This window comes from Dermacentor variabilis, chromosome 4 (assembly GCF_050947875.1).
Source record: "Dermacentor variabilis isolate Ectoservices chromosome 4, ASM5094787v1, whole genome shotgun sequence".
Taxonomy (NCBI): Eukaryota; Metazoa; Arthropoda; class Arachnida; order Ixodida; family Ixodidae; genus Dermacentor; species Dermacentor variabilis.
In genome coordinates, this window is record NC_134571.1 from 185,567,672 (window position 1) to 185,581,838 (window position 14,167).

General features: G+C 43.2%; 1 protein-coding gene across 3 annotated transcripts in view; it reads right to left on the reverse strand.

The window, feature by feature from the left end:
- Positions 1-7,913: 7,913 nt before the first annotated feature.
- The window catches only part of TRAM (translocating chain-associated membrane protein 1), a 39,796-nt gene continuing 33,542 nt past the window's right edge, over positions 7,914-14,167 (reverse strand). For 2 of the 3 annotated variants that reach the window (XM_075690712.1, XM_075690714.1), the window contains exon 11: positions 7,914-10,348. In XM_075690712.1, coding sequence (XP_075546827.1) covers positions 10,236-10,348 — 113 coding nt within the window. In that variant the 3' untranslated portion in view covers positions 7,914-10,235. Of the gene's footprint in view, positions 10,349-13,581; positions 13,634-14,167 lie in introns of all 3 variants that reach the window. The other variant, XR_012827520.1, reaches the window with a different exon arrangement.

Genomic DNA, 14,167 nt, shown 5'->3' on the forward strand with positions numbered 1-14,167 from the left:
CATAATAACGTGATGAGTATGAAGCAAAGTACAATGACTATAATTTGAATGGCTGAAATACAATCATGTATATAAATAAATATTATTATTGTTATTATAATATTAGTAATATTAAATTGTTATAAATTATAATATAGTAATCGTAGTATTGTTAAACCTTAATATTGTTATTGAATAATAATATTAACATATAGTCTGCAAGTGTCTGCAAAGTCCCCTATAATATAATAAAAAACATGATATAACCATTTTTTTTACATAGTTTGCTCAACACCAAGTAAGCTAGTCGGTTCTAATAACGAACCTCGACTGGTAGCTCACTGGAACTTCCAAAATATTACTTTAGAAATATAGCCGAAAGGTCAGCTGATGAAGTTAAGTTTCCACTGCCCATGCATATGTGCAGCAGATTATTGTATTCAGCCGGTATTTCTCTTACGCTGTGCCGATCAGCTCGAATCCAAATGACCAGCAACAAAGGGTCCAAAGCGTGCACATCAGTGTGTGACAGGAGCACTAGACTGATCCCCCAGGGCCCCTCTCCACACAGTCCTAACACATCGATTGGCTTAACCTCCAATTTATCCAATGCTATATTTCCTCCCCCACCCCCCACCTTCTCCTCTGGAAGTCAACAAATATTCACAAACTATACACAAGTCCTTTGCGGCTGTCAGTAATGAGAAAAGGAAATGGATATGATTTGCATCTTTCACTTTTGAGACACTTAGTGGTATTCCTGTCCATTTATTCTGTTAGTGTTCATGTCAAGTTGGTAAGCTGCATTTCACCAAGATACGATTTTATACAGTTATACTAGAGTGAATAGCAATATTTCTTAATTGAATACGAATATTTGGAAAAATTAGCTTTGAATATTAAAAATATTTGAAAATTAGTCAAGAAGAAACAGGCCAACTTAGATGCAGTGAGGGTAAAACATACGAATTCAGGCTGGTGTTCGCAACCAAATATGCAGCTTTAGAACAGAAAGATGAAGATAACATAGAAGTAATGAGTGAACCTGTAACTAGGCTGACTTCGGAAGCAGCAATTGAAGTCGGAGGTAAGGTACCAAGGCAATTAGTAGGTAAGCTCTCCCAAGTGACAAACGACCTAATAAAGAAACAACAAAGCATGAACGTGTCTAGCTCAAGAGATCAGATAGAATGTGCTGAACTGTCAAAGCTAATCAACGAGAAGAAAGTTAGGGATATTCAAAATTATAATGTGAGAAAAATTGACAAAGCAGTAAAATATGGCCACAGCATGAAATCCGTGAGAAGAAAATTTGGCATAAGACAAGGCAAGATGTGTGCAGTGAAAGATAAGCAGGGTGATGTCATCAGCAATTTGAATGATATAGTAAAAGCAGCAGAATTCTATGATGGCTTGTGCAGTACCCAGAGCATCCACGCTACCTTCATTGGAAGTATTGATGAACAGGATACAGAGGCTCCTTATACAACTAGCGATGAAGTTAGAATGACCTTGCAAGACGTATCCCAAAGAAAAGCAGGAGGAGAAGATAGAATAACAGTTGATTTAATCAAAGATAAAGGATATATTGTGCTTGAAAAGCTTGCAGCCCATTATAAGCAATGCCTCATGACTTCAAGTGTACCAGAGAGCGGGAAGAATGCCAACATTATACTAATCCATAAGAAGGGAGACGTTAAAGAATTGAAGAATTATAGGCCCGTTAACTTGCTTTCAGTATTGTGTAATATAGTCAGCAAGATGATTTCCACTAGAATCAGGGCAACGCTGGACTTTAGTCAACCAAGGGAACAGGCAGGTTTCAGGAAGGGATACTCTACAATGGATCACTTACATGTCATCAATCAGGTAATCGAGAAATCTGCAGAGTACAATCAGCCTCTATATATGAATTTCATAAATTACAAAAAGGCATTTGATTCAGTAGAGATAACAGCACTCATAGAGGCATTACGTAATCAAGGATTACAGACTGCTTATGTAAATATCCTCGAAAATATCTACAGAGATTACACAGCTACCTTAATTCTCCACAATAAAAGTGAAGATACCTTTAAAGAAAGGGGTTATACAAGGAAAGACACTCTCTTGAATGCTATTCACTGCGTGCTTGGAAGAAATATTCAAGCTATTAAACAGGCTTAGGAGTAAGGATCGACAGTGAATACCTCAGCAACCTTTGGTTTGCCGATGACATTCTTCTATTCAGCAACACTGCAGATGAGTTACAACAAATGATTGAGGACCTTAACAAAGAGAGTGTAAGACTGGGGTTGACGATTAATATGCAGAAGACAAAAATAATTATCAATAGCCTGGCAAGAAAACAAGAATTCACGATCACCAGTCAGCCTCTAGAGCCTGTACAGGAGTATGTTTATCTAGGTATTTTACTCACAGGCGACCCCGAACATGAGAAGGAAATTTACAGAAGAATAAAAATGGGTTGGAATGCATACGGTAGGCATTACCACATCCTGACAGGGAGCTTACCACTGTCGTTTAAAAGTGTAAAATCATTGCATTCTACCAGTCCTGACATATGGGACAGTAACTTGAGGTCAACAAATAAACTCGAGAACAAGTTAAGTACCGTGCAAAGAGTGATGGAATGAACAATGCTAGTCGTAACATTAAGAGATAGAAAGAGAGCGATGTGGATCAGAGAGCAAAGGGTGATAGCCAATATTCTAGTTGACATTAAGAGAAGAAAATGGAGCTGGGCAGGCCATGTAATGTGTAGTGTAGATAACTAGTAGACCATTAGAGTTACAGAATGGGTGCCAAGGGAAGGTAAGCCAGTTGAAGACGGCAGAAAATTAGGTGGCGAAATGAAATTGGGAAATTTACAGGAGTAAGTTGGAATCAGCTAGCGCAAGACACGGGTAATTGGAGATCGCTGGGAGAGGCCTTCGACCTGCAGTGGACATAAAGATAGGCTGATGATGATGATGATAGTTGAATATTGGATAAAGTACCAAATATTTTCTTATTTCTAGATAAAATGAAATACAGATTTTGTGTGAGTGCGATTGATGAAAAAGGCTTCTTTACATTATTTGATGCAGGCATGTACACAACTGGACTCCTAGTCCTAACCTGCACAGAGGGTTAGTACACCATAAAGAGTTACCATTATAGTTATCTTGTGCACCATGATACCCAATGACATTATATGACGAATCAGAAAATTTGGAGGACACTTAAGCTTCGCCTTTAAGTGTGGAACATGACAGCATTCAAAGATCCCTGGCTGCTTCTCACGCTTCCTAGTTACTGCAGCTTATGTAAGTATAATGTTCACCGGGAAATGCTGGTGACGAATGCTATGCATGAAGGCAAGCTTTCCAGTAGAAACGCAGCCTCTTGCATGGGCCGCAGATGCGCGGAGGCGAGCACTGTCTGGATGTTGCTGCAAGGAACTGAGTGCGCCGCTCTATGAATGATAGAAGCACTGGAAAATGGGTTTGTGTCCGAGTTTCCGCGTAACAGCAGTGTTTTTGTTTCGTATTAAACATTTGTAGCATTCGCACACCCCTAAATTGTACAAGATGGTGCATTAGCCCTTTCTTCACAACTATGACAGCATGTATCATCAAAACAACACGGCAATCGAAAAATCAAATACACCAGTCCTTGCAAAAAAAAAGGGGGGAGCCCGCAACATTTCCGGGGGCTACAGCAAAAGCACTAGAGGAAACACATTGGGGATCCAGATGGGGAGGGCTACACTGTGAAACTACTACGATTCACTTTTGTTTCCTAATGTAGTTTCCCAAAAGTAGTTTCCCATTGTGCTGGGCCCACGCTTCTTCTTCCGAGGCATATTTTCAGAGTCGACCATGTGGCTTCGCAGGCGCTGCTGAGGTAGATGCTCCTGGATCCGTTTTGCAACATGCAATGGAGACAAGCCAACGTGCGCGTCCTTTTATATACAAGCAGTGAGCTCTCTCCCGTGACATCACAAACCGCCAGGCGCGCCACGCCAACTAGGCACTCCTTCGTCTCACCAATAACAACTGCTGGTGTGCAGTAGAGGTAACGCTCCTGGCACTCGCTGCAAGTCTTCCTCAGGGTGGCGTGGGTTCAAATCTGCCAATGGGCAAGCGCATTCCATATCTTCTTTTCAAATCTTAGTTTATCACACCTAGATATGTCTACGCAACCACCCTCCATACATTATGACCTATTTTCTATGCTCTACATTGATCTCATACATGCTGTACTTACATTTTAGCATTCCTACCGTTAAACGTACCACTCCCGCTGGACACTGGCAAAATGCCCACCAAGCCAAGCAGTGCTTTGTCGCACTTCAGGCAGATATGGATGGTTTATGCTGTGCTTGGAGATTTTTTGTTTGGGGCCTCTTACCTGCTTTAACTATGTTTCAGCTACAGGGATGTTTGCTCTGCAGTTCAGGAAATTCTTATGGAGTCCAATCAAATGCACTGTTGTATCATTCTCTTTCTTTTTTCTGTGCTCTTCAATTATTGATTTTTCCTACAATTATTGCTTTCATTTTAACATTTAATCACACCTTTCAACTGCATTTACTATATAGCAGTCTCAAAAGATTCTTTGTGGTTGCAACTTGTAATTATCCACCGATTTCACAGCCCATAGCGGGCACGAACTACGAATTGGATGGGCAACAGTGACGACTCCTGGAATGATGTTCAAAACATATTCGTGCAGCACAGCATGCAAAACAACTATTGCTAGGTACAAGGAACAGTGCGTTGGCAGCTACAAAGTGTCTCTTGCATGTAGGAAATTCATAAGGCTATATATATGTATATCCAGAACATGATGCCAATGGTGAGAAGTCACTTTGGGCGATTCCAATTAAAAAAGAATACAATAGGGAAGCTTCCGAGGTCCTCTCACTTAGTTGTCGCTTATCGATGTTCTAATTTATTCGTTTATGGCTGTGACGTTGATTTTGGGTCCTAGTACTGACCTCAATTTTGCCTGTTCGGTTCTCTCTCACTTACCTCCCAATACGCAGCTTCCTCTTCGCAACCTGTTTTTGCCTCTTCCAAGCAGCTTGTGCTTGGCCAACATCTCTAAGCAGCTTGGCTAGCATTTCCGGCATACCATGAAAGCTTGTATCTCTCTCGTCTGTTTTCCTGGACAGTCAGGAATCCTCCTTAACAAGTCTGCCAAATCTCATAGCATCACTGCCCGTGGAGCTGTTCTAAACACCTCTTTAATGCGATCACCATCCCTGGGATATTTCCACACTTTCCGGTAAATTTAGCATAAATAAAAAAATAAAACATAAATTTAGCCATTTCCTCACAACTTGAGTCACGGGGTATGTATTCAATGAACCTCTTGCCCGCCAACTCAGGTAGCTGGGTAATAGCCTCTGGGCATGTGCTGCTGTTTATATTAATCATACCATAAAAATCTCGCCAGTTACACACCCATGATAAGATAGATTGCTGATCTCATCACCATCACCAATCATCTTTCCTTTATTGCGACAAAGCCTCTATGAACACTCGAGGCTTGTTCACACTGTTGCCGCCGCTGTGCCAAGCCAGGTGCGACGGTGCATGTGGAGTCTGACCATCAAGCATTGGAGCTCACACAATTCGGTGCAGGTGCGAGGGTGAGTCATGCGGAGGCAAGCCGATGAGCTGATGCCTCGACGTACGCCCGGTGTCGGAGGTCACACGATTTGCAGAATTTCGGAGTTGCGGAACAGAGACATGGTAAAGGTGAGTGGCAGACAGCGCATTTACTTTAGGAGGAGCCCATGCACTCCCTACCGTACCAGCTTTGCGACTATGGTCACTGAGCAAGCTCAGTTTCTGTGTGTCCTTGGATGTGCAACACCAAGCTTGTTTGCACAGTTAGTGAACGTTTACTGAAACTTGCCCTCCTCATAAAACTACGAGCATTTCTTCAAGGAATATTCTCTAAACCTTGTGTTGCTGTCAGCGCTCTGAGCTTCACGAAACACTACATTTTTCATTTCTCCCTTTAACATAACTGCAAGTCATCTAAGGACTTGCGAATGGGCCATAGGAATTGATTTTATAACAGTTATACCTTGAACCAATCTTGTGAAGGTATCGGTTGGTGTATGCCACACCCAGCCGTAATCGATGAATGAGTGTTTCCTGGCTTCTCCGCAACCGAGGTGGAAGCCGGAATTGTAATCCAGCGTCAAGTCTATGGAGGCGCTCTTGTCGATGTTCGGGGTTGTCCCAATGTCGCGCCGTAGAAGTTTTAAGGGAGGTATGGAGCAAGGCGTTAATGTCATACCAGGAAAAATGAATTTTAATAATAGTTCCGTCAGTGTGCGCCTGTTTTGCTTCTGCGTCAGCCTGTTCGTTTCCAGCTATTCCACAATGGCCAGGAATCCACTGCAGCATAATGGTATGTCCGGAATGAGACGCCTCAGCAAGCAGAGACATGATGTCATAAACCAGAGGACTATATGCGGTTCTGTCACTCATATAATTGCTGATGAGTCGCAATGCTGGTTTTGAATCGCAGAACACTGTCCACTTCTCGAGACTTTGTTACCCGCCACCTTCCTTTCCCTGTATTTCCCACTTCCCCTTTCCCCAGTGAGGAGTAGCAGGCTAGAGACCCGCTCTCCAGGCCGAACTCTCCTCCTTTCTCTCCATTAAAATCTACTCCTCCCTCCTCTTATACCTTGAACCAATAAAACAAATTCACCTCATTAGGCCAGTGCGTCGCACTCCTTGCACACAATGACTTAACTGTCATTTTATGCCTGTATTTATTACATTTATTGGTTTTATAATTCTGGGAGGTTTTGCATCACATCCTGCATCGCCATCAGCTTCATCGGTATGTGCCATAGATTTTAGGCACAATGACAACAGCAAATTCTGGTCACGCTTATCCGAACTGGATGGCAACTAGTGGAATACAGTGAGACCTCGCTACTGCAAACACCACATTAATGAACTTTTTTAACCAACTTTTCAGAAACCCCTGCCGACTTCTTATAGTTTCAATGTAAAGTATTTCAGGACTACAAACTTGAGAATACAGAGCTTTTTTAAATAATGCTCATTATTCAGTTTCCATGTCATGTTAATGCCTCAGTACTATGAACTAATATTGCAAAATCTGGGGATTCTTAGATTACCGTGTGTCCTTCATGGCAGCCCAGAACGAAGAAAAAAATATAAGGAGGGGGGGGGGGCAGGGGATTGTACAAGTTTCCTGGACAAGTAGCAATACTTTCGGAATGCTTTTTTTCTGCGCAGTGTGGTCGATGATTCGGTCAAGTACCAGAAATGAGAAGCTCTTAGACGACACGAAGGCCTGGTGGGGAGCAACAGTGCCCCCAAGTTTTGTGCATGCGCTCGTCTCATCTTTATCTGTGTGCGGAATTTTTAGTGTTGATTCCCTCTCAGCAGTTATGGTTAACACAACCCAGAATGAGGTAGAGGCGTACCATGAGTGGGGTCACAATATTCTGTGCATGCGAGAGGGGATCGCTCCCATGGACACCCCCACTTTAGGACACCCCCTCTTTAGTACTGCCACCAGCCCTCACCTTGCTTTCACTTTCAAGCTTTCCCTTTCATCCTCATAAGTCTTTCGGAGCCCACCTCCTGAAACTTTCTGTTCCGTGGGAAAAGGGTGGGGGGGGGTCAGAAAATTTATGGGAGGGTTCAAACCCACAAATCCCTCCACCTGGCTGCGCCAATAATGGTGAGTGAAAAGTCTGCATTCTTTCTGGGTTTTCAAACAGCCATCAATGCCAAAGGTGCTTCAGCAGTACATGTGACCACCAAAGACTTCAGGAAAATGAACTTTATACATGGTGCCTTCTGGAAACAACTTTGACTTTTGTGTCTCAAATGACTCGTAGCATGTGAGCAGAAGGCAAGACAAAAGAGCCAGAAACACTTCTGAAAAAAAAAAAGGCATTTTATTACAAAGCAAAGATTGATTTGTAAATCTCACTCAGACGAGCATGTGGGTGGTATCTATGCTTCGAGCAGACAGAATTACAAGGTGAATGGGTGGCCCAGCGTACTTCCCGTTTCATACTTAGCAGGCAATGCTGCTGAAGCTACGCATGCAGTGCATGTCAATGAAACCTCACTCTGCACAGTTTTATAGTGCAGTTGTTATTGGTCTGCTGACCCTTCCTGTGGAATAATTACTTCATATATTAGAATTAGAATTTGTCGACATGAGGTTACATCAAATCGCATATTATTTGTGCATGTTCGTGCTTCCAATATGCAACATACTGTGTTTTGGGGCGTTCATGTCATCAGTACGCTGTGGCCGCTCGTCGCATAAACATATCGCTCCACTCATCTGGTGGTAAATAGGTTCACATTTGTGAAAGCCTCCCACATAATACTTAGGCCTATTTTTTTGGACAAACGTCAGTCTTGATATGACATTGGATGACACAACATACACCTACATATCGGGCGCACTACTTTTAGGTAGGCCAAGCATATAAGTCTCTCTAGCATTCACAACATTGCCGGCTACATATGAAATGGAGTACAGTAGATCACCAGGCTTTGCAAGAGGAGAAAAAAAATGGAGTGGGAAAGGAAGTAGAGAAAGAATACAGTCAATAGAAAGAAAGAAAATAAGAACATGGTAAATGGTATTTACCAGAAATGACACAGTGGTCCTGTTGGTGGCGGTAATATATTGCACAAGAAATTAGTGAACTAAGCACTTGAGTCAATGCAGCAAATGGTCCTCTCAAAATGAAAAAAAGAAAAAAAAAACAGGAAGGAAGGAACAGTGAAAAAGAAAAGAGAACAGGAGAGCTGAACAGACAGAAGTAAACGAGCAGTCCCTTCAATTTGCAGATACCATGGAACCTTCCTTGTTCAAGCACAGTTCAAGGGTGACCACTGCATGTGAGCAGAAAGGCACGTCTGCTAGAAGTGTGTTCAAGTGAATAAGGAACTGTACATCCTCTTCGTCGAGTCATTCACCAGGGAGGCACAGTGCAGAAGCATCAAACACACTCAAAGTCAGTACTGAGCACACCAAACAACAAAATTGCAAAGCAGAACGCAACATATGAAAGCACCGCAAGAGCCTTAAGCATGTGCTTCTTCGCTGTCACCTCTTCCAGTTCAACGACCAGAAATACTCTTCCAGTTCAGTTGTTCAAGAGCTTATTTAAGGACAATAATGGTAGAAATACGAGGTACTTTGGTGCAACCACTTTCCTTTTGTCTGCCTTTGTTCACTTTGCGATGTGTGCGACAGTTGTTTGTCACTGCGGATTTTTGTGCTAAGATGCAAGTAGTGCAATGTCTTGCTTGTACACAGTATTCTTTTGCCAAATTTTGTAAGGCACTGCAATGCAAAGTGGTCGAAGGCAGTAACCCTTGTTCAAGATACTCCCTCACTATATTCCTCACAAATGTGCTTGGCTTGATGGCTTCCAGAGGTGCTGTACATCAGACCATATACCCTTTCTATATTGACCACCAATTACATATAATGATCCCAGATTGCAAGCAGATGAGCAGGCGTTATACCAGGGCAAGCATCAGACACTAAAGTAAGAATGTGTCAAGAACAGTCAAGCTCGAAGCCAGCCTCACTGTTCACCACTCTCAAAACACCTGCCTTGCCTATGCTCACACAGAACACACATATTCATTTGCAAGAACTTTGCCTGCTCTGTTTGTGGCTTCATTTTCTTTGCAGCTTACGACTATGCCCCAACTTCCATATTGGCTGGCTTCTGTATAACCAGACATTGGGAAGAGTTACTTTGAGGAAAGAGAAAGAATTACTAGTCCAGCTCCTGCCACCATAGTCCAGCCCTTTTAAATTTGTGAGTACAGTTTTGCTGCAATTAAGAGGCATTCATATAATTTCAAACCCAGATTTATAATGTGGCTGCTATAAGTCAGAAAGCCTGAGCACTTTCTAGCTATGATTTGAGTTTCACGATCACACAGTGGTACAGTTCACTGGGAATTTCCCGCACAGAGGCAGATCACGTGTCCCTTGGTTTTGAAATGGATTGAATGCACAAACAGCAAGTCTTCATGGTATCTTGAAAGTGCTGAACAGCTGAAAGGGACAGCTTTTGCAGTCAGTTCTAAAGGTCCCATTGAAGAGACGTTCCGATGTGAGAAGGCAGGATGAAAAGAAACAACAAAAGATAAAAGACCTTGAGAGTAATGGACAGAGAGAGAGAGAGAGAAAAAAAAAAACATTAATTAAGGGGGCAGAGATTAGCTCCTCTTGGCTTTCGGACTGGCAAGGTGGCGAGAACGAAGCTCCTTCTTAGCGTTCTGGTCCACCTCGGGAAGCTCGTTAACGTCCTCATCCGCAGCTCGCTTGGTGGCTGCAAAACAATGCAAGCACGAATGAGACCGGCGTAGAAAGACTTCCGCCAAATTACTGATCTTTTTTCCTCAGCTATGAAACACATGTCGCATCGCAATGTGTCTGATCTGCGTAATATATACTCAGTGAAGAAAACTAGCATACCAGTCTGACGACATGCTGAGCTGCCACGCGAGTACAGGAAGGCTTGTTACATGCACGTCAGACAGGTGAATGGAGTGTCACATTGAGCAAGTCCACTTCTCCGTTAGCACCACTTGCAGGCTGCCACATACAAAGGTTCAGCGACACTCGCCGCAGAATGCTACTGCTGGCAAGAGCGTTAGTTTAACTTACTTCGCCGCATTGAAGTGTGTAGCCTCGATAGCAGTGCTTCAAAAACTAAAAAAATTTCAATGCATTGTCAGGGCTAATTCTGAAACCAATCCACCCCCCCCACCCCCCCTAATTTCAAATGTCATGTGTCTCTGTGCCAAAATGCATTGAACACTGCTGAAACTTCACCCCTTTCAGGACTTCACTTCAAAATGCACAGTGTGTCACTTGGGCTTTGAGTGCAATGCCTGTTGTGTTGTGGCTCATGATGATCGTTCGTGTTGTTATTTAGCAAATATTACCAAAGGTAACAAGTAACATGCCGGCTGATTTACCCATTGACACTCCCATCAATTAAAAATTACACTTTCCTTTCCCATGAAGCAGCATGCTGCCAGAGTGACACTCACTCAGAAGTCACTAAATGTGCCCATCTGACTGGGGCGTTAGGCAGCTGGAGGCACTTTGCGAGTACGAATATTGTGGCATTGACAGTCATGCCCTGAGCAAGGTCACCTCTCAAACACATACAGACCAACAGCCGCCTTTTCTGGGTGCAAGGTGCTTCTCCACACGCATTTCTAAATGAGCTGTGTGAAGAGAAAACACTGCCACATTGTAAACACGCTTGCAGTATGCCAAGTGTTCCAAGCCAATGCTGAGGGTCAGCTCAGTGCCTTTCCTCCTTGGTGTCTTCCTCGTGCTCTTGGACGTCGTCATTTACCTTCTGGTGTCAACAGTGCAAAATGTAGACGGGACGGGGACACAAGACAAGAAGCCGACACCACGTGCGCTGACTCTCAACGTTTCAACACGTTTTCACAACACAACAAAACATTGTTGAAAGTCAGCGTTCGTGGTTTCAGCTTCTCGTCTCGTGTCCCCATCTACGTATTGCGCTGTTAACACCAGGATGGAAAACCAACAAGCCCAAGCTGCTATTCTAGCGAAAGCAATTTACCTCGCGTCATTAGCCACCTCAACTCTTACAGCCCAGGCATCCTAGCTAGCAACACAACTTCCCTATTCTTCCAAGTGTGCAGCATGTCCACCATGCACCGCTTGCAAATGTCACAACGGGCTTCACGATTCTGGACTTCCCCGCATCCAATACACTCAAGCATTGCACACAAGATAGTGTGCCCTTGTGTGCTAGTTGCACGTTGAAAATGATACTGGCCTTTCATACCACACCAGAACCTCAAGAATTTCTTCAAAGAGGGCTGACTGAGAACTAACCAAACACCGTTGGAAGCAAAACTACAGTGCACTTCACGAGTTCGCACAAGGCCACTGCGTTGAACGCACTTGCAAGTACTGCCTCAAGGAAGTCACCACAGAAAATGGGACGTATGCAGTGACAAGCGTGGGCATGCAGTCCACAGAATGGGCTGATCCAGTTTAACAGCACCTGTCACGTGCAGTAAACACTATCACAGTGGACATAGTCAGCACTAGCAATGTTCACTAGCACTCATCTGTGATGCCAAACGATGAACCATCAGCTGTACCCTTTAAATGTCCCCCACCTACCCACCCCCTTAAAGAGTTGTTTTCAAGTATCACTTTTAAATATTCAAGAACTTTCATGCACTTTAAACTGTTACCTTGAAGTACATGTACATACCTATGCAGACTGGCTTATGCCAATATATATGTTGCCCTATTAAGATGTAAACTACCTGTCCTATAAAAGTGATGATGAAAAAGTTTCCCAACGGTTCTGCTTCAACAATGAACATAAGCAGGAATGCTCATTAAGACATTGAGCCACTCCTCCAAAATTAATGGGTTTACTGACAGCCAGGTATTCCAAAGCAAGACACATGTTCAAAGCTCTGGATTAAAATTTTACTACCTGTGGTTCATTGACGTCCACTAAAATCTTGATCTACAACTGCACGCTTATCCGAGCACAATGAACACAAAGGAAAAAAAACAAACAGACTGGGTAACCAGGCCTGCTGCACAAAGTCCGTGCAGGAATGATTATGCCACACAAAGAAGGTGGCCCAGGGGCTTCAGAGGTCGGAGGACACAGTACCGATATCGTCTGCCAAAAGATACAAGCATGTCAGCTTTGAACTGGTGAATAAATGGCATTCTACGACGTTCGTATGACCTCTTTCCTTCTTTTACTTGTTGGATAGAGGGCCAATGTTCATATGGCACTGAAAGCAAGTCACACTGCATTGAGAAGTATGATGCAAAATTCACTAATTCGCAATGACTGTCTATGAGAACCATACAAAAAAAAGGGGATGTCCCATTTCCACAGCCTTCTCGCTCCTGTCTATGTCTGGGTTGATGAGGTTCTGTTGAGTAGTCAGTTATTCAGTATTGTAATGAGCCACAAACTACAAGCGCACCACACTGTAACAAACATTGTCAAAAAAGTCAGTGGTGCTTCCCAGAGGCTTTGAAAATACGCTGTGTTGTGTTGTGAAAAATACATTGTGTTTTTCTGGTATTTATTGTTACCACTCCCCTCTGTAACGGCCTATAGGCCATGAACGTATTCAAATAAACAAATAAACATATCAAACTAATTGAACTTGTGGCTTTATTTTTGCGTATAGCTAGGTGCTGAAGAGCACAAAGTGCAGCACTCGTGCGAGGCCTGAACACAAAGCGGCTAGCGGGGAAGCTCATAAGTTTAATAATGACGCCAGTCGTCGCACGATCAGATGCATTCATCCGCAATAACCAGAGCCACATGCATCGAAGCCTACAGTACAAGTGAGCCCAGTAGGCTGCCACCACAAGCCTGCCCCGTGAAACTGGCCACCCGGTCAGAGTTAGTAGCAGCAGAGCAGACGATGAATTAGGGTGCACTAGTGCAAAGAAAAGTGCCACACACGAGAGACGAGACGAGACCAGAGTTTTGCTGTGCAGACGAAAAACCATGTAGCTTACCTCCGTAACATCAACTGCGTTTCGAGAATTCTAGACAATTTGGACAATTGTTCTGTAACGAAACCAAAGAAAGATAATGCAATTGACATGTAACAGTAGCAGCCAATTTGCCCAAACCTGCTGTGTAAGTTGAGCAGCAGCATTAGACATACTGACAGTTGGGATGGTTGCAGTAAAAGAAAACATACTTATTGCACTGCCTAGTTCAGACGTTGTGTTTATGCATTTGAGCCAAAAATGTGCCAATGACTATTACGGGCTCGATGTGCATACTCATGCAATCTATACAATTCTAAAAGAAAGATGAAATAAAGAAATGAAAACCTGCATTGTTCCTTCCCTCGCATAGAGATTGTGGCAAGCGAATGTGCAAAAGCAAAAGTTGCCGGAACAGTATGTGCGTATGCAAACACCATTAAAATGTGACCTAGTCTAGCGAAGAAACAGAAAGCATGCATGCATTCACACACTAAACATAAACTTGCCATTGCCTTACTGCGTAACCTGCACGTGCCTCAGCCGTTCATAATCTTTCTACATGCCTTGTCTTGATTCGCACTGCTGGTTGCAGCCAACAAGCCCAGCC